Source organism: Zootoca vivipara, chromosome 3 (assembly GCF_963506605.1).
Source record: "Zootoca vivipara chromosome 3, rZooViv1.1, whole genome shotgun sequence".
Taxonomy (NCBI): Eukaryota; Metazoa; Chordata; class Lepidosauria; order Squamata; family Lacertidae; genus Zootoca; species Zootoca vivipara.
Genome location: NC_083278.1, coordinates 56,973,194 through 56,994,215, shown reverse-complemented (window position 1 = coordinate 56,994,215; position 21,022 = coordinate 56,973,194). Strand labels below are relative to the sequence as shown.

The 21,022-nt window shown below is 42.3% G+C and overlaps 1 protein-coding gene across 1 annotated transcript in view; it reads right to left on the bottom strand.

Moving 5' to 3' along the window:
- Nucleotides 1–7,804: 7,804 nt before the first annotated feature.
- ENPP1 (ectonucleotide pyrophosphatase/phosphodiesterase 1) overlaps nt 7,805–21,022 on the bottom strand; it is a 47,636-nt gene continuing 34,418 nt past the window's right edge. Inside the window, exons 14-25 of the mRNA XM_035108976.2 lie at nt 20,486–20,517; nt 20,091–20,218; nt 19,428–19,497; nt 17,886–17,973; nt 15,864–16,039; nt 15,621–15,654; nt 15,370–15,524; nt 14,439–14,574; nt 14,100–14,180; nt 13,502–13,634; nt 11,299–11,455; nt 7,805–11,209 (exon numbers count right to left, since the gene is read on the bottom strand). Of these exons, the coding sequence (XP_034964867.1) occupies nt 11,042–11,209; nt 11,299–11,455; nt 13,502–13,634; nt 14,100–14,180; nt 14,439–14,574; nt 15,370–15,524; nt 15,621–15,654; nt 15,864–16,039; nt 17,886–17,973; nt 19,428–19,497; nt 20,091–20,218; nt 20,486–20,517 (1,358 nt within the window). The 3' untranslated portion in view covers nt 7,805–11,041. The remainder of the gene's footprint in view (nt 11,210–11,298; nt 11,456–13,501; nt 13,635–14,099; nt 14,181–14,438; nt 14,575–15,369; nt 15,525–15,620; nt 15,655–15,863; nt 16,040–17,885; nt 17,974–19,427; nt 19,498–20,090; nt 20,219–20,485; nt 20,518–21,022) is intronic.

Genomic DNA, 21,022 nt, shown 5'->3' with positions numbered 1-21,022 from the left:
ATGTGAGGTGGGTGGGGCTGAGAGACTTCAGAGAAGTGTGACTAGCCCAAGGACACCCAGCAGCTGCATGTGGAGGAGCAGAGACTTCTTTGAGAGAACATGACAGATGGGAAAGTCTCCTAGTAATACCATATCTGAGGCAGGGAATTTGAATTCAATTCATCTCCTGTTCATGCCCATGTTACTATATCCAATGCATCACTTTGGATCTCTGTCTCTACCTAGAGATGGTGACTGTAGAATCATTCAATTGGGGAGCAAAGGGTTGGCCAAGAGAGAGAGATTACTTGGGTTCATATATGTTTGTTTGCTTGTTTTTGTTTGTTTGTTTGTTTTCACTACTGTCTCTGACTGGGCAGTGATGGGCCTCACTGCTTTTTTTGCAGGGGCAGAAGTTGCAGGAGAGAGAGAAGGAATGAAGCCTTTCTATTTAACTCCACACCACCTGCTGGCTTTGACAATTTCTCATCCAAACTCAGACATTAATCTACTCTGATTGTTTGGCAATTAATCTGCTGTGATTCATGAAGTGATGTTACTTTCCTGGCTGGATGTGTGAGTTACACATGGGGAGGTGTTGGCTATTCCTCAAAAACCAGCTAGAATAATCTTTGTCTATAAATGTGTCACACTTGACTGTGCCAGGAGCAATCATGTTGATTTCCCCAAGTTTTTACTTCAATATCCATTGTGATGCAGATGTGATCAATAGAGAGAAGCATTTTTGTAAGGACTCAAGTACTTTAGACCCTGGGTAGTACCAGTAGCAGCTGGAATAGTGGTGTGGAGCGCCGCTCCCATCAGCAGCAGCACTGCAGCTTACACAAATCAGACTCGGTTGGGGCAGGGCAATAGCAAAGTTGTGGCTGTGCAAAAAGCACTGGATTGGTTTTGCCCACGTATCCATGCAACCCTTGTTAGAAGAGCTTGCAGCCAGGATGAATTACAGTATATAGAAATGATCACTTACAGCTTCTGGAGTTCAAAGGCTTTATTCATGAAGGAGCAGATTATCTTGGCAGAAACTATTTATGGGATGAGTAGAGATGAAAGAGAGAAATAGCAGACATCTTGGGTGAATCTACACTGGTCGGTTATAATGTTAACAATGCATTATAAAAATGTGACACCAGAGAGCGCTGCAGAGCAGCGATCTGTCAATAATGAGGAATTGCATTGATAGCTATATAACTTTTTTTAAAAAAATAGCCTTTAATAGCGTTTTTTACATATCCGTATAGATTTAGCCCTTGTATCAACATATCAGGAGAGAGAAAACAAAATGGTTCAGCTTTTAGGGGTGGTGTTAACTTAAACAGAGAGACTACAAACAAGGCCTGGCTACATTGCTAGGCAAACAGTGCCTTTGTGTGCTTTAAAGAAACATCAACTAGATGCTCAAGAGAATTAAATGTATTTGTTTTTCTCCAACAACCCTGACCTCAACACCAGCCTGCCCCATCCAGGTAAGCTGCAGTGATGCTTTTGTCAGGAGGGTGATTTCATGGCTCAGACCCCCAACGCCAGTTGCTGTGTGGTGTTGTGGTTAGTGTGTTGGAGACAAAGTAGGGAGACGTAGGTTCAAAAATTCCCAGTCAAACATAAACTTCCTGTGTGAAATGGGACCAGTCACTATCTCTAAGCCTAAGCTACCTCACAAAGTTGAAATACCGGTAAGGATAAAATGGGGATGCAATAGTGAGGTACGTCACCTTGGAGGTAGGGCATAAATGTATCAAATAATTAATGTTGTCCAGCTCTTATGCTTCCATATTTGCTGCTGTCATTGTCAGTGATGTTATAATAGTCCAAAGGCACGAATTAAGGAATGAACCACAATCCATAGCCACTTAGAAATAAATGAGTCTCTTGCATAGAATCCATTTGTCTGACTCATGAAGAAGCTGGAGCCACTTCAGAAAATATGCTTCTTCTTTTTTAGTGCTTTTTCTAGAAAGAGCAAACCCCAGTTAGGTAACCTGCATTCTTTCTTAATACTGTAAGTCCTTTCCCAAGCACACAGTGCTATAAAAAAGCACTCTAGCTATCAATATAATTAAAGGCATAAAATCAACAAGGTGAACAACATCACCCTACCCCTGAACGCACAACAAAATGCTGCCTTTCGAATCTTATGCATTTAGGGCGTGATCGTTGCCTTCATTAGAAAATGGGCTGGGTGTAGCGTTAACTCAATAGATTATCCTATGTTTTATGTTCTTAACATATGGAAACAGTTACCAAGAAGTCCATCCAGCCAACTGGGAAGGGAAAGCAATGTAAGACTGTACCCAAAAAACAAGAGGAACCTGAGAACAGAAAGAGCTCGGTTAATAATATCTTAACTTCATTTTTCCATCTCCCACCCACCCCCCTTTAAAAACAAAAACCCTTCTGGATTTCCCCTACATGTCCATAAATGGAAGTTACCAAAATGCCACATTTTCAGACTGACTTGAAACAGGAAATGCCAACGCTTTCTTAAGATAACCTGTTCTGTAACCACAATAAGGCTGCAACCCTAACCTCAGTTGCCTGGAATACTCATGCAAAAGTAGAACATAAATATAAATATTAAACAATACATTTAAGTGTGTCAAAAACAGGGATGCTATTGGAGCATCTGTTGGTGGATATCGCTAGCCTGATGGGGAGTTACACATACAAACTGATGCTGCATACAGTACTTGATTTCCTGACCTCTTCCAGCAGCAGGCTTCTCCCCACATGTGAGAGATATGCTTGGGGAGAAGCAAGACATTTTGCCACCTGAGGCCACCGAGCTACCAACCTGTGCACCAGCATCTTCCTCTTGCCTGCTCACTTCTGATTCCTCCACAACCCACCTCATCTGGGGCTATCTTGCCCCTGTACTGCTCTGAGTATCATAGAGTCTTTGCTCAGACTGAGGGACTGTGGATAAGGTGACCTTGGAAAGTGCTCAGGTCACCACCACTTTGGCACTGACAAATATTTTTTTTTGAAATTTCACTGTAATATACTGTGATGCTCTCCAGGGCCACCTCACCCACATTGCCTCTATATCACCCACAATGCCTGTAAGGGGGAGGGATTACAGAAACCCCCCCCCCTCATCAGAAGCAGCCCGTCTCCAAGCAGTCATGAGAGTGAGGGGTCTGAAGGGGTGAGTCAGGAAACGGAGAGGGAGTGCCAGGGCTCTGGCAACACAAAAGAGCCCCTGCTCCATAGGCAGGAAGAGAGGGAGGTGGAAAGAGTGGACAGGAATGGGGCAGACAGAAGACCCGTCCCTCCGACGCCGGAACTGAGAAAAAGGAGGAAAGGGAGGCGCTTCTCAGTTCCGAGGCTTTTATGCTGGTCCCTCCGACGCCGGAACTGAGAAAAAGGAGGAAAGGGAGGCGCTTCTCAGTTCCGAGGCTTTTATGCTGGTCGAAAACGCGGAAGAGTTTAGTGCAGGAATCTGACTCGAGCGGGTAGACATGAAATGAGCAATCCGTTACACTGTAAATAATGTGCACCAATAAAAACGTCTGAAAGACAAGCATGTGGACAGTCGTTACTCAAGAGTAGTCACAACAAACCCTGACAATGCCCTTCCTCAGACTGAGGCACAGGTGAGTGGCCTAGGCAGACCTTTAGGAGCATAAGCAATGGACAAACGGTGGCAGCACTCCTATAGGCTGGGAGTGGTGGCTGACAAGGCCCCCGACTACGACCTTAGCGACTATTATGGTCAGGCCAGCAAAAACAGTATTGGGAAGTGGTTGGCTCAGATGTGGGCAAGGAATGTAGTCCTGAGGCAGGAACAGAGGAGCTGGAGACTCAGGAGGCACTGATCTGCCAGCCCATAAAATCCACTGCCTGAGGCAAATGACTTGCTGATGGGTGGAACAAACCAGGATATGCTAATATTTTCCCCTCCTGTATGCACAGTGAACTTGCGGGGGGCAGGGTTGAGGTCTGTGACAGACCCAAGTTATCCAGGTCAAGATTTCAGAATACCACTGCCACTCATTCAGTATACATCAGAGGGTGGGGAAAGAGAAATTTCCACGAGAAAATTGCATTCACCGTGAAACTTCACGCCATTTGAGAAGTGGGCCAGAAGTCAATAAAGATAGATTGTGTAGATGTCCTCTGCTTCATCAATCATAAAGCTGACACCTATAATTTTAGCATATGTAATGCCAATGCAGGCACGTTGACATCTACAGCCAAAGGTTCTTACCCCATAAATTTATGTCTATTATTAGATCTGCTTCTCCAAGTTGTATCAGTTTCCTTTCCTTTCCTTTTATTTTATTTTATTGGACCAATATTGCAGCAACTGCTCATACCAACTATGGTGAATCTATTTATACTCTGGGGAAGGGCACCGTTCTTAACTGAAGCATAAATAGTGGCACATAAGCTTCTGGTGAAGGAAGGCCCATCAACACAGAGAAGGAGGCTTCCACCGTGAATCTTCCTTCTGCTTTGCATGCCTCTTCACAAATGGTGGAACATAGATGTCCCCAAGGCTTTCCCCCAGTTCTGTAGCTTATCAGGTGGGCACCATTGCCATTCTAAGAGAACTTCCCACTGGTGGGGCTAGCACTGCATCCACAGCCCAGATGTACATGGTGGAAACAAAAGGTGCAGGATGGCTTGGCCCAGATTGGGCCCAACACTAGGATATGATGGCAGTGAAACTCGCTCAGCACCCAGCCCCAGCCTGCCATTTTGGGACCTTCTGCTGGCTTTGTTTGGCAGCTAGGGGAGGCTGTAGGGACATTGCACAGTGAGGGAATAAATGTGTTGGATTGTTTTGCCCATATGTCCAACATCAAGCAAAAAGGGCTGACATGTTGTTCCCGAACTGAGATTGTTTTCACATCATGAAACTGGTAATTATTTATTGGGGCGGAGGCCTCATGCCAATCCATTCTTTCTAATGCTTCAATCGGTGATAGCTGCTGACACCAGCTATTTATCTGACAGGAGATCCTCACGCACAATAGCATGCATGTGCTGACAGAGAAATGTGCAAAGATCTCTGAATTGCATTAATAAGAAAAACAAACAAACATGTGCTCTGGATGTAAGGGTGACTCCCTACAGGGAGCCAGCCCCCATCATCCTGACGTCCACCTCGCCAAGCACAGGGAGCAGCAGTGGATCTGAAGCAGCCAGGGGGGAGGGGAGAGACTCGGAGGGAGAGAGAAACCAGTGTGTGGAACAATGGGAAAGCTCGGGGGCGGAGAGATGCGGGCAAGGGCTCAGGAATGCTGGAGAGCCCTGCCACTACCCTGACAGGGAGGAGACTGAGAGGGCATCGCTTCTTCCGGCGCAAGAGTTAAGGAGAGCATCGCAACGCAGGTCAAGGGGGAGGCGTTTTGGGGTGCCCCAACTACTTTGCTGGCGTAAGAACAGACGTACACCATTGCCAGATTCTGATTCGGAATGAGAGGTCATGTTTTACGCTGTCTTTGCACTGTAAATACCTTGCACAATGAAAGTCTATAAAGACAAACTGGACTCAAGCGGAGTTACTCTAGAGTAGCCATGACGACCCTCTGACACTACTGTGAACATGTTTTAATACTGTTGCTTCTAATTTCAGGTTATATTCCGATGTATTTCATCTCTTTTATTTGTGAGCAGTTTTGAGTACACTAGAAATAGTGTAGTGAAATTCATTTTGTGTGGCCGGTGGGTATTACATGTTTTACGTGCACGGAAGTAAGTAAGTAAGTAAACTTTAATACAGTCAAAGACCAGCAAAAGTACATGCACGGAACTTTACGGAGTAATAAGGCGAATGCGCCTGTCCCTTAAGAGCTTACAAGATGGGAGGCAGTAGAGAGAAGATTAAAGAGGGGGAGAAATTTGCTTGGATCCAGGGTTTCTTCTGTTCATGGAAGGGGTTTTTAATCCAGCAGAGACTCCCAGTAGTGAAAGTGAGGGAGGTAAGTACCACCTATTTTCCTTTCCCTGTAACCTCAAACACAAAATAATGGGTTAAAAAGAACAGCCACCTCTATTCAGAGCCACTGAACCCCAGTGCCTACAGCAGGGACCCGACTAGAACCTGTGGCCCTGCAGATATTGCTGCACTACAATTCCCGTTATTGTGGACCCATTGGCCATGCTGCTTCGTGGTTAATGAGAGTTAGGGACCAATATTTGGAAGGACACAGGTTCCCCACTCCTTGGCTGCAGTATAGGACTCGAAAGTGGGAAACCCAGACTCATGAAGCACCCAGGCTGCTCTAAGTTCCTTTGGAGGCAGTGTGGCATATTAATGAAACATTTTGGAATCAATAAAGCCAGGAGCTCTGAGTCTGTAAGAACTGAGCATGTTCACTGGTGCCAGAATGTTGACTGGCTTTTGGATGGGAGGGTAGAAAATGGGGGACAGAGGATGGAATGATAAAAGACATGGCTGGCAGCCTGGCACTCTGAAAAGGAGCACCCCACACAGCAACATTCAAAGTCCCACTGAGAAAGAAAATTTTGGAATGATTTCCTGAGAAGTCCCAGGAAAGAGTAAGGGGGTCCATGTTCCAGTTTACATAATGCCCTCAACTGTACCATTCCTAATGCCCAAACTGCCTGCATATGCACATTTATTCTTGTTGGTGCTGCTCCTCATAGAAAATGTTGAATAGTTGGTCATACTGCCCTCCTGTGGTAGAACCACAGAACAGCCTCAGGCCGGGAGAGCATTTGAAGTGGGGAAAGGGAAGCTTTTCACTCTGCATAAACTTCTGTCTCCTATTGAGGGAAGAGAACAACTCCAGAAAGATGTAAGCAACCATTATAGATCAAACTGCGGGAGGCAGTGGAAGACAGGAGCGCCTGGCGTGCTCTGGTCCATGGGGTCAGACACGACTAAACAACAACAAGGGCCTGTGAGAAAATGGGAAGAGAATCATGCTCTTTGTGTGGCCAGAAAGTGCTGGAGGACATGTGGAAGGAGACCGATAGTGCAGATTTTCCAATGTGCTTGCAGATGCAGGATTGATTAGGAAGTACCAAAGGCCCTCAATCTGGAAGCTTTCAAAATATTTAGTGCCCCATATAATTTGGGCCACCAATGAGGAAATAGGTAAAAGTGCTTTTTTTTTTTTGTCAAATACAGGCTGCTACTGTTGGGCTTAAAAAAAAAAAGTGCTCCATTTACGAAGACTCACGCTTTTCAGAAGAGTAGAGAAATGTAGCTAATTAAAGATGTAAATAAATGTACATCCTTTGTGTTTTTTCCACAATTTGGGTGGAATAAATATGTGACAGATACTTATGTAGCAGCTAAAGATGAAAGGATCTGTCAGTTTCCATCCTTTCTCATTTCCCCCTTACGTTCAGTTCTCATGAAAATTACGCAGCATTTTGAATAGATTTTTTTCCTAATAAACACATTTTTATATGCAATTTTCCCTGATATCCACGAGTTTCTGTATGTTATTTTCACCAGCATCTTCATTTTTTGGCATACTTTCCCCTAACATATGCATTTTTGTAAACAGTGCTTGAGGAACCGCATTGTGACATTCGGATAAGTGCGAAGGAGGACTGTGCTTCTGTTCTCTTTTGAAAAGTGCAAATTTGATAAATTTACTGAACTAAATTTCTCCTCCATCCCTAGTGGCAGCCTTTACTGCCACTGCACAACAATTGGTCGTGGCTTTTAAATTCACACCTAAACATTACTGATAATACTGAAACTTAGCCTGACCTTTGCCTCTGCCCTGATTATAGAGAACAGTTATGACAATGTAACACTTCCCAACCCATCCATTTGTCTCAGTCTGCTGACTAGAACAATAAAGAATCTTGCCGAATCTTAAAAGACGAACACATTTAATTATGGCACAAGCTTTAGTGTCCACTTCACCAGATGTACAGCATGATCCTCAGTTGGTTGATATATACAAATGGATATATAGAAGATGAAAAATTAAAAAGCACCATCCGTTACATGGCAATGAAGTGCAAAAAGCATAGTTGGTGGCAGTTCAATTAGACACGAATTAAATTCAAGCTGCTCAGCAAAGGAAAAAATGTTCCTTTGTTTGTGCAACTTTATTTCAAAACCCCTTCATGGATCAATGCCTTGTCGTGGCGAAGGGGCTTGAATAACTCAGAGAAGCTATGAGCTATGCCATGCAGGGCCACCCAAGATGGACAGGTCATAGTGGAGAGTTTTGACTAAACGTGATCCACCTGGAGAAGGAACTGGCAAGCCACTCCAGTATCCCTGCCAAGAAAACTCCATGGACAAAGACAACATGATCGCCGAAGAATTGATGCTTTTGAATTATGGTGCTGGAGGAGACTCTTGAGAGTCCCATGGACTGCAAGAAGATCAAACGTATCCATTCTGAAGGAAATCAGCCCTGAGTGCTCCCTGGAAGGACAGATCCTGAAGCTGAGGCTCCAATACTTTGGCCACCTCATGAGAAGAGAAGACTCCCTGGAAAAGACCCTGATGTTGGGAAAGATTGAGGGCACTAGGAGAAGGGGACGTCAGAGGACAAGATGGTTGGACAGTGTTCTCGAAGCTACGAACATGAGTTTGACCAAACTGCGGGAGGCAGTGCAAGACAGGAGTGCCTGGCGTGCTATGGTCCATGGGGTCACGAAGAGTCGGACACGACTAAACAACAATTTCAAAGCAAGCATTTGCAGAATGACTTGAATAGAAGCTAGCCTACAAAGGAGGCAAAATGCTGGGATTCAACAGGAGACAACCCCGGTACATTGCTCTCTGAAAAGCTCCCAATTGGAGGTGAACTATGTGGAGCTCCTGAGTGGAGCCAATCCCAGTGCAGCTCACAGTTGAGAAAACACTGGAGGCCTCCAGGTTACTCCTTTGCTGCCTTTGCTTTGTCCATCCCATCACTGATGTCATATGGTGCCAATTGTGGGGCAGGTGGGCATGGCTTGGGAACACTGTTTTTAAGGGCTAACCGAGGACTCCTGCCAGCAGTTTCCCCATGCCTGAATTAGAGCTTAAAGGTAAAGGGACCCCTGACCATTAGGTCCAGTCGTGACCGACTCTGGGGTTGCGGTGCTCATCTCGTGTTATTGGCCGAGGGAGCCGGCGTACAGCTTCCAGGTCATGTGGCCAGCATGACAAAGCTGGTTCTGGTGAACCAGAGCAGCACACGGAAACACCATTTACCTTCCCACTGTTGTGATACCTATTTATCTACTTGCACTTTGACGTGCTTTCGAACTGCTAGGTTGGCAGGAGCTGGGACCGAGCAACGGGAGCTCACCCCGTCGCGGGGATTCGAACCGCCGACCTTCTGATCAGCAAGCCTTAGGCTCTGTGGTTTAACCCACAGCACCACCCGCGTCCCTGAATTAGAGCTTAGGTGTATGCAAAAGAAGCACAACTACCATTTACAACAACTATGAACGTATATCTTATCTGCCAACTAAAGCAGAGAGAGATATTTTTCTTTTTAAAGACACTTTATAGAATAAAATGTGGGCTTCATTTTGGGATGGTATGTCACTTTGATTAACAAAATGAATATTTTAAAGTGGCAAACAGTCACCATCAAAAAATGAAGTCCACATTTTATTCTATAAAGTCTTGGAAAAAATAATGCTTCAGAACTTGTTTGTGTTTTGTTGTGCCAAACTCTCATGCATAGCTGCCAAGTTATCCCTTTTTTTAAGGGATTTTCCCTTATGCTGAATAGGCTTCCTCGCGAGAAAAGGGAAAACTTGGCAGCTATGCTCTCATGAAATGTTGTGTCCAGAACACCTGATGGCGCTGTTTCACCAGGCGTGCATATTTCTGTGTGGTGGATAATACTTAGCACTGAGTGTGACTGGGATCACCTTTACAAAAGGCAACTTAAGTACATCGGAAGCTGGATCAGGCCCATCTAGTCCAGCATTCTCTTGTAACAGTGAATTCCTGAACAAGTTAAAAGGGAATTTTGAAAGTCCTGAGTGAAGATGCTGAAATCTTTACCATGTGAATGGAAAAGTGCTGGAGGAGATAAGGAAGTAAATAAAGGAGATGTTAGGTGAGTTAGGTGCGATCAAGGAATCTCTAAGCATGTGGTCCTCTCGAGTGGTTTCCATTCCAAAGCAAGGTGGGCCTATTAGATTTTGTACAGACTTCAGAAGCATTAATAAGATCACCGCATATGATGCCTATCCAATACCCAGAGTGGATTCTATGTTGGAGTTGTTGGGATCAGCCAGCATCAGGGTTTTTGGAAAATGGAATTGGAATAATCATCTAGGTGTAAAACAGCATTTAACACTGAATGGTATATATGGATTTACTTTTCTTCTGTTTGAGTTAAATGATTCTTCTGCATCCCAAAGGGGAAAAGGAATCTTTATGACAAATGATAATCCCTCCTTATTTTTTAAAAAGCAGTACCAGCAAATCTAACCAGCAAATATGTGTTGCTCAAAAGGACTAGTATCTTAAAATCAGTATTTATTCAATTTCCAGAAAAGGGGGTGGGCACTACAGGTATACTAGTGATTTTTTTCTTTTCTTTTCAGCAAATATTACAGACCTATTACGAAGCTATCAGAAGCCTCCTTCTTTCTATAGGTATTTGACATACAGTACATTCTGCAAAACAACTCCAGAACATGGCTGCATTTTTATTTAGTATTTATATTATTTCTTCTTTTTTAAAAAATATACATGCCAGTTGCTTCACTTTTAGTTAATCCACTATTAACACAAATAATACACTATAAACAAAAAGAAAGTAATTCCAGTACACTTAAATGGAGTTGAAAAGAGCTGTTGACGTTGCATGTGCGTCCATTTACATATGGCTGGCAGAATGACTTTAATAATATACAAAAACCTTCCACATCATTCATGTGGATAACAGGCTGGGAGAAGCTGTTCTCTTTTGCTATAGTTGGTCCATAAAATGTCCCTGAGATACAAATATGGCAGAGAGTCTTTCCAGCTCCCATTTTGCTCAAGCATCTTCAAAAAAAACCCACTCATCTTCCAGCGTGATTAAAGCATTTACTTTGTGCAATATGGTTTTTCACTCTCTCTCTTTCTGTATAGAAACTCACATTAGGCCTTGTCCAAGCTTGGCAAATAAGTTTTTAACTGTAATATGTCGGGTACAGGCTGTTTACTGTCATGGTAGAAGCTTAGTCCCGTAAGAAGTTCCACGTCTCTGACTCGGGTTGTATGGAACTTAATTCTCTCTTCCACCCACGAGGACTCAGGCTTGCCAGTCTGTTGGAGCAGAGAGAAAAGATCATGTAAAAGATTGCTATAGAGTGTGCCTGTCTTATTTAAGGGCAGGGGGAATTGGGATTACTCACTGCGCAGCTTTCACTGTTGTCTTCTTTGTGAGGTATAACATAAGATGCAACATCAAGAGACCCTTCGCATTGCCAAGGAGTCTGGGAAACATTTTTACAACTTGTCAAGATAACGAAGTAGTGAGTTGGAATGAGGACTTCTGGATTATTTGTGAGCCTGGAATAATAATTTTAAAATCAGTATTTTAAACTTTATCCTTGTAAGTGTTTGAAGTTTTGTCACACCACAATAGAATGGACAGTGGGAATCAACAAAACATTAAAACAGCATTAAAATGGCTTGATCCTGCTAAATGCAACCCACCAGAAAGTTCTGCTGTGAGAAAACATTTTTGAAATGAATCATATAGGAGAATTTGCTGATGGATCACGTCCCTTGATGTCAGAGGCATGAAATGCGTTTCTCTGGAACTAGGTTTCCATCTTTTAAAGCTTTACTTCCTCATTTTAAAGAAAACCTACTGAAGCTTTCCAGTTAATGATGCTGTTATTGCGTTGTTTCGAGCAGAGTTCATGATAATTCAAAAGAACTCTTTGGAACCATGAGTCTAGCTAAATGGAAAGTTAGAATGGTTTTCCTAAGGAAAGCTTTGAAAGAAAGAAAAATTACAATAGCAACTCAGATGAAGGAAGGAATTGAATTTGTCGAAATGACGCTAGGTATCTGTATAGCAGACTCACAGGCTGTATTTGGACTGAATGCTAAATCTTGGTTCAGCACTACATGAATGACTGGGCTCCTCTCCTCTGTTCCTCTCCCACAAAGCTGAGCTGCACTCCAGAAGTAGCTGCTTCCATTTCCCCTTAACTGGTTGCTATTTAGTCAGAACTAGAAATCCTATAGTTAGTGTAGGCTTATTTTGAAACAAACTTCAGTCAGCATTAAATCATGTTCCCTGATTCAGACAAAACAAAACAAAACAAAACACAGTTAAGGGAAAGTGGAAATGAAATCTTCCAAAAAACTTGTTGGAGACAGAGGAGGGGGAGTGTTCAAGCTTAGGAGGGGGCTAGGCTAACTTTGCCTAATACATTAAAGTGGGCATGCACTTTTGCATTATTATTAATATAAAAGTAAATGTAAAGGGGCCCCTGACCATTAGGTCCAGTCGTGACCGACTCTGGGGTTGCGCGCTCATCTCGCATTATTGGCCGAGGGAGCCGGCGTATAGCTTCCAGGTCATGTGGCCAGCATGACAAAGCCGCTTCTGGCAAACCAGAGCACACGGAAACGCTGTTTACCTTCCCGCTGTAGCAGTTCCTATTTATCTACTTGCATTTTGACGTGCTTTCGAACTGCTAGGTTGGCAGGAGCTGGGACCAAGCAACGGGAGCTCACCCCGTCACAGGGATTCAAACCGCCGACCTTCTGATCGGCAAGCCCTAGGCTCAGTGGTTTAACCACAGCGCCACCTGGGTCCCTATTATTAATATAATGTAATATAAATTATTATTTATAAATGCACATACTGCTTAACGTCAAAATAGGCTTTCAAGTAGTTCATCAGTTATAAAAAAGGGGAGGGGAAGAGTGAAAGGAATTCCTTATTCACATATGCTGATATACGAACTTAACCAATCCACAACTCCCAAACTAATGTGAGGATCAGAACTTACTTTATCCACCAACATTCATACTTCATGCAATTCTTGACTCAGAAACCATATAAGAATATGTTTAAATACATATTTGGGAGGGCACAGGAATATATATTTTGAAAGAAATGTGTTTTAAAATATAATTTAAATATTTTTAAAAAATATTTAAATATAGATTGTTGGCTAACTTTCCAAAGAAATAAAATCACAGGTGACTGCAGAAATGGAACACAATGAACTTCTAGGTGAACTCATAGGTAAACGCATGTGAAAGTGAAACAGACTTATTGGCCCATCAGTACTGCTGAGAATACAGAAATGGGAGATAGAGATGATAGATGATAGATAGAGATAGATAGATAGATAGATAGATAGATAGATAGATAGATAGATAGATAGATAGATAGATGATAGATAGATAGATGATAGATAGATAGATAGATAGATGATAGATAGATAGATATAGATGATCGATAGATAACAAAATAAATTTTATCTGATGTTTCATCCCAGAAATTAACTATAGTAAGAACTTTTCTATGCTAGCTAGTGACATAAAATTGTAATATGGTTTTAAAAATAGCTACAACTGACATATGTTTACCTTTTCACTTCCTCGGGTGTATCATATAAGCCATTGTAGTCGTGATCAAACACAGGGCCAGCAATGACATGGACACCATTTCTGTCTGCAGCATAGGCTGGCAGTAGGACTGCATTAAAGTAGTTCCATATCACTGAAAACGCAACGGGAGCAGTTGAACAAGGAAATACAAGCACCTTTCCTATCAATCACACATGCAGGATAAGAGGGCATCTTTTGGCATTTCCCTTACTAAGATCATCAGCTGCCTTCATTATTCTTATTTGCCAAACTAGTTTTGTGTTGCAGGAATCCCCTGGTGGCTGGCAAATATGACATCTTTGGGATATTGGAGGCCTCATAACACATAATCTCTGTGGCCTAGGGAATTTCCCTTGATTTGTATATTTTAGGCAAACTGGGGCAATTGCCTTGGGCAGTGGCACGGGGGGGGGCGGCAAGCAGCTGCCCTCCAGCCCCTCTGCTAGCCAGCCCTGCTGCCTCCTCATACCATTCTTCAACACTTGCCTCCAAACATCTTTACTTATTAGTGAGTTTCGGGGTTTTAGGTAGCAGGCAGTGGTTTTAAAAATAGAGAGAAGACACAATTAACCCTTACCCTGGAAAGCATGGTACATTGGTACAATATTGCTTGATAAAAGTGCTTCATTTTTACTGTATCTTTCATCCTTTATCAGATCTGAAAATTAAAAATGTATAAACAACTATTAATTACAAAATTTGAATGAAATGTCTCAAAAAAGGGTTACGCCTCATTCCCCTCCCTTTTCTGCCCACTTCTGGGTCACAGTGATGTGTGCATGCACAGTTGCGTGTCAGTTTAATGCACATAAATCAGTTGGTGCCTTACATCTTATATATAAAAGCAGAAACTGCAACTCTTGCTTTGCTTGCTAATAAATTTTTCTGCTCAGAAATGAAAAGTAAACAGAATTACTTGGTGGGAAAAGAAATCCATAGTTTAGCTGGGGATGACTTTTATAAAATGAACACATCTGGCTGCGGTTCGAAGGAATGCGACTGTCGACATTGAAACAGCTTGGGGTGGCTTCTGAAGATGCAGTCCAATTGTCCTATTTAACAAAATAGAGCATTAGTTGCCGAGTATGCATACCGCACATTACATAAATTGCCAGATACAGATTCACAATTCTCTCCCTTACTCTGACTGTCATCTATGAAACGGTTTAGCCTGTGAAGCTTTTTTTGGGCCAATACTTATTCCAGTCTCTGTTTGGTTGGCTGAACATATTACTTGTGAAGACCTCTCTAATAGTAGAATTTTATAATTCCAAACCCCTTCCAATTTTGCCACACCACCAGGAACAGGTCTATGTGGACCTATTTGGTGAAAATTTCATTTTGGAGCATCAGACATTTTTCAGACCAAGCTGGTCATAGCTAGGGCGAGACAACATGTGACATGCAAACGTGAGAAGCACATGGATGAGTTGTGGTCCACCTGGCCTTTGTCCAACAGAAGACTGTGACAGTGGAGGACTTCAGGCTGCTGTGGGAGATCTTGGATGTATAAACTTCAAATTCTTCAACTTGGAATTCTAATCAATTCAATATCTAGCCCTGGTACTCTCGACCTTTTCAGGCTGAAGCACCCACTTTTAATACAAGCATGCATTTTGATGACCCAATTCTTAATCTTGTACCATATGTTTTCATGGTGGTGGTGATCTTGCTGCAACCCATCTTGGATCAGGACGCAACCCACTGGCGGGTCCTGACCCACCTGTTGAAAACCAGTATCAGTAATTGTCTTAGTATTGTTTAGGCTCACTACTCTTGCCCCTCCTGATAACTTCTTTTCCCCCTTTTAAATATAAACTGTGTCCTTAATTACTGAACATACTTACATGCTTGTTAACCATATAGGCACTCCACAGAGGCATCTTGATCTTGTAGCTAAAGCCATTTACATAATGGTAGCTATGAAGAAGACAATAGACCTGCTTCTTTTGGAGCACTCTGGGCCTCCCAAATGGCAAACTATATTTTTCAATCTTCTTTACTAGAGTAATAGGAAGAAAAACACAATTCAGTTTGCTTCTCCTGGAAAGATTTTCTGCTTAATTTATACTTTTCTCTAAGCAGTTACTGTGCTTACTTTCTGAAGTAGTGAAATTTATCTGTTGTCGAATCTGTGGCAAGAGAAAGCAAAAGGTGAGGTCATCATTTTGTGTACCATCATACCAAGCAAAACATTTCACCAAAAGCGTCCTGTTTTTTATGTTCCATCTTTGTTCCTCTCAATCACAGGAGCCCCATGAGTGGATATACAGAACTCCATGGTTTTAGCCAAGAGTGCCTTCAATTGCTGCATATATTTTTTGTTCTCATGAATACTTACTGAAGAATCACATGGGCAACCACGGTGATCTGCAGAGGTTCTCTGTTGTGTGGAAGGGCATGTCGAAGGAAGGCTTTCTTCCTTAGGATGTCTCGGCATATAACTGGCCTGCTTCAAGAGGTGGTTGAGGCTTCCATAGGTTCCATTGTTGGGAGCCGGTGTCAAGCCAAGTAGATCTACAGTTGTTCAGAAAACAATGGCAAAGATGTTCAAAGGTGCACTTCTGCACTGCAGTCCATTTGCAACTATGATCATGAAAATGCCATGTCTTTAGAATTTCTGAGATTTTTTAATTCTATCTATGCTGGTGGTCAACTGCAAGGCCCACTGGAAGCTGATCATAAGCATAAAAATATAAGACAGTAAAATAAAGTAATCACACGCCACAGGTGGGTCTCCTGGAAGACAGAATTCCAGAGCCTGGGTACTACCACTGAGAAGGACCTCAGACGATAGTAAGATGTGAAGTTGTGCTTCCTCTAAAGATATAAGTGAGTAGGCAGACTCATATGGGAACAAGCAAATCTTTAAATACAGTATATTATAGTCTGCTCACTACCCAAGAAACACTGCTTGTCATATGTATAGAAGACAGCTTGGGATCATCTGCATACTATAAGGCACATTTGCACACTGGCCAACCCCAACCATGATTCAGCCTACAGCAGGGATGTCCAACAGGCTTGGACATCACAATCTACTGGTAGATCTCCAGGAGATTTTGGTAGACCGCAGTCAATCGCTGGTTCCCTTTCCTCAGCGGTGGTAAAATAGAATTGGGCCCCGCCCCCTTGGCTCACCCTCTATTGTTGCAGGATCTCCAGAACAGAAGATGGAGCTTTTGCAGTGAAGTTGATTGTCTCCTTAGCAATCTTCTGGTGAGTGACTTTCCCCTTTCCCCCTAAAGAAAGCTCAGCAACTTTTCCCTGAACACCCCCCCCCAAAGGGAACTGCATTCCCTAAAAGAAGCTCAACAACTTTGACCTGACCCCCCCCCCCAAAAAAAGGGGTAGATCGCTGCCAGTTTTTTATTCTGTGAGTAGATCGCAGTCTCTCAGGAGTTGGCCGTCCCTGGCCTGCAGGAATAGTCTACAACTGCAATAATTTTTCTCTCATTTCCTTCACAGGGCGATAGCTTCACTGTTGAGAAAGGTTCTAGAGGTGACACAAAAGCTTGAGCCCCTTGCAGGCTGTGATGCTGCTACTAATGCACGATAGGCTAAAATTCATTCCCTAATACAGAGCAGTCCAATGCAGCCTCAAACGGACAGGGATTTCACGAGTGTGAATAGTATTTACAAACAGTTTTCTCCCAAAGAGAAAATTATGTGATAATGTGTAGAATGCAAGGAAGTTTGTGCAACCATTTCAATAAATGCACACTGAGAAAATGAGAGCACTATTGATGCTAAGGGGAAACAAGCTATTAACCTGGATAATCAGGTCTTCAAGGGCCATGCAAGAGAGCTTTAATATACAGCTCCCATGAATCTGTATGTTGATACTGCATTTCATCACATCACTTACAAAGTTTCAAAATGTAAGACAACAAAACATGTCTTTATGGTGAAGCTGAAGGCTTATTTGGCTTCTTGTGTATGTCCAAAAACCCACGAAACTTAGCACTTCCCTCAAATATCCGCATACACACACAAACTTCATATCTAGTTAAACACTTATTTCAGTGGGCTTTTGGAAACAGAACCTTAAGTGTGGGGCAGTTTGCAATGGGTAGGGAGAGCTCTAAGAAAGGGGAAATAGTAAGATATGGGAATCCTGAGAAGGTGAAACACATATAGAAATAGAGTAAATAGGAAGAGGACAAGAAGGGGCTAAAAAAAGTAGGGTTGTTGTTGCTAGATTGGAAATTGACATGGGCAAGAGGCAGCAGAGTCCAGCAGTTTCCCACTATAAGAAATGTATCCATAATGTATATGTAAAACTCCAGTCCAATCAAAAACTATTTTTCAAAAAGCTTTGTGAGGTGGGGGTGGGGGTGGGGAAGCAGCCACTTTACCATACCACACATTAAATTGTAGATCTCAATGTTTTCGAAGGGATCAACTTCAGTTTGAATCTTGAATCCAGGTCCAAACCCAATAAACAGAGCCTAGAATAAAACAGAAATTATGTTTTATATGTATGAAATGAATCTCTCTCTCTCTCTCTCTCTCTCTCTCTGTGTGTGTGTGTGCGTGTGGGTGGGTGGGTGGGTGGGTGACATACTCATTTGGAACATCTATTTAGAGTGCAGTCCTATTCTCATTTATCTGAGAATAGGCATGATTTAATTCTATTTCTATTACTTCTATAAGGTTGCAGAGTTAGTCTTTAACTAACAATGGTTAAATTGCTCTGAATACAAATGCAGTCTAAACTCATCTGAAATGATTCTCTGCTACAGTTATTTCAGGGGACATCAGAATGACCTTTCAATAGGCTCCTCTACTTTATTTAGACTGTATGTGTGAGGAATAGATAGTTGGTTCACATATATTTTTCTGAACTGTCTCCAGCAGAAGTAAACAGTGACTAATTATGCCCCTGTGTCTACGTAGCCCTTAAGTTTATCTAAACATGTAAGACCAAGATAGCCCTTTTTAACGGCATACAGGAAACCCAGCTTTAGTTGAGGTTCTTTTTTACTTTCTTTGAACAAATACAATATGTATTTCCTTGCAAGTGTTATTGAAGTCATAGTATAAATGTTATCATCTACCTTTATTCAGACTACAGCTGCATCCATCAAGACAAACAAAAGCAAATAACAGACTGCTACATTCAAGGCAAATGAGTTTCTTATCTCTTGTGCTAATTTTTTAAAACAGCTGTTATTTGTGCAGTCACTGCTGTCTGCTATATAGAACATCAGCATGCCATGCTTCTCGGTAACAACCGATGTTCCTACAGGAAAGATCTTAAACTACTACTTGTCTCCCGCAAATACCGTTCTTTTGAATTCCCATGTAATTTTCACATTTAATAAAACCAAGATCTAGTTGTAAGACTGCTCCAGTTACCAGAAAAATCTAGCAGACAAGAGCTGATACAGGGATGATACCTGTATTTGAACTACATTTTGCAGATGTACAGAAGAATAAGTGTTGGGTTACCCAGTCTCATCCCACCCCATCACACTCAGAACAGGACAGAATCTGCAATTTAAAGTAAGATAAATGCCACATCTCTGGTATTTTATAAACCTGTATGGGTTCTTGACCCAAATATCAAAAGTGAGATAATTTAAAATGCTGGCTGTCAAGATATAAAATTCTTCACCTACAACCTGAATTTGGAACAGTCCCATGAAAGCAATACAGTGGGGGATCTTTTAAAGATCTATAGATTAGCTCACAGGTGCCTCCCAGCAATGATCCAGCCCCATAATACAGGTAACTGGAATAAGCCTAAGTAGGCAGGACTCAGGTCTAGATGGCAAGGAGGGTCAGTGGCCAGGCATGAGTGAGAAACATAGAGGGAGCATGATAGAGATCCCAGCATCAAAGACTACCCCAGGATCATTAAAAGCTTTGGAAGCGCACAGAGGGGAGGGACCCTATTTACCTGCATATTTGCAAATGCATTGTCCGACCCATGGAATCCACCAGTGCAATACTTGAGCTCAGAGGGCATCCTACAAAACACAGACATGAATACTGTAGATAACTGGCAATACTTGCCAACTGGCATTACAGAAAAAGCTTGACTAGCGCAACCACTGTCCCTCGAACCTTCCTTTTCCACAGTTTGTTCCTCTTCCTACTATTCTGAGCACCATTTGCTGAGACTATGTGATGCCGTTTCCATTGTCATAGCCAAGGATGGCTGCCTCCCCATCAAGTAAATAAAGAAAAATACTTAACTGAGGTTTTGCCACCGTCCCACCCCCCTAAATCCTAGCTACGCCCATGGGTGCTTCTCAAATCTCTTCATTAGCTTCTTATCCCTTTCCATATCCAGGACTAACTCCTTGTCCTGCTCCTTAAAATTCTTCTGACCAACAAAGCTCAGCCTCAAAATCCAACAAACTAGCAGAAGGGAAAACCCAAGGAATGTTACAAATATATAATTTGATCCCACTTAATAGAAATAAGCAACAAAACTCAGAAACATACGATTTGTGTTATGGTGCTGGAATGAAACAATGTTTCTATGCACAAGTAGAGTTCACGGGCCCTGTAAAAAAATTAAATTTTCATAGCCAGGAATGGAAAAGTGGCCACTTACCGAGCAAGCTGCCATTGCTGGTCCATATAAAAATGCACTGGCTCAATCCGGTCATTCTTGGCATAATGAAATCGCTTGGGGAGCAGTTGCTTCAAGTATGCCTTGAAAGGTTGATTTGGGACCAAGCACTGAAAATGTTGAAATTAAAAACACTTATTTAATCCTGTTACACTTGCAAATTTTAAGTGTCCCCGAATGGAAACACTTGAATAACTCAAACGGTAAAGCTATTCAAATGCTTCTATAGAACACTTTCAGGTCCCCTTCTCTCTCTCTCTCTCACCCCATCATGGGAGCCACTTCCATGTGATCTGGTGTCATACCCACAAGGGTAAGCCTGATAAAGAATGTAGCTATGATTTTACAACTGGGCAGATAGTAATGACTATACTTACTGTAAGGTTTCTTACAATGCCTTCGTAATCAACTGGAAGAGTTAGATGAAATAATTAGTTACCTAAAGGTTAAAAGAAAAATGAAAATAAAGGACGTCCTAATAAGTCATAATACTTCATATTCCATAGCAAGCATTCATGACTCTCTCCTTTTTTTGCCATAGCCTTATCTACACCAAAAGCAACACTCTTTACAGCATAGCACAAGGGTGTCAAAAACCAATGTGGACAGTCCCTTGCTGGCATCAGGCTGACTTGACTGAAAAGCCACACACAACATACTTGAGTAATGTGAGATTTCTCTGAGTGCTCAGTACATTAGTTAAACCAAGAGAAGTGTCTAAATAAATAAAAAAACAAGCAGTAACTGTCATCTTTCTGGAACCTACTCGAGTTTTGTGTTCTTTGAAATATCATGCCCTTGGTATGAAACAATTTAATTGCTTTAAAATGTGCCAGCTCTGTATCCCCCCCCAAAAAAAAAGAAATCAATTGCATTTATTCACTCGTGCGAAAGAAAGTTAAGATACTGTCAAC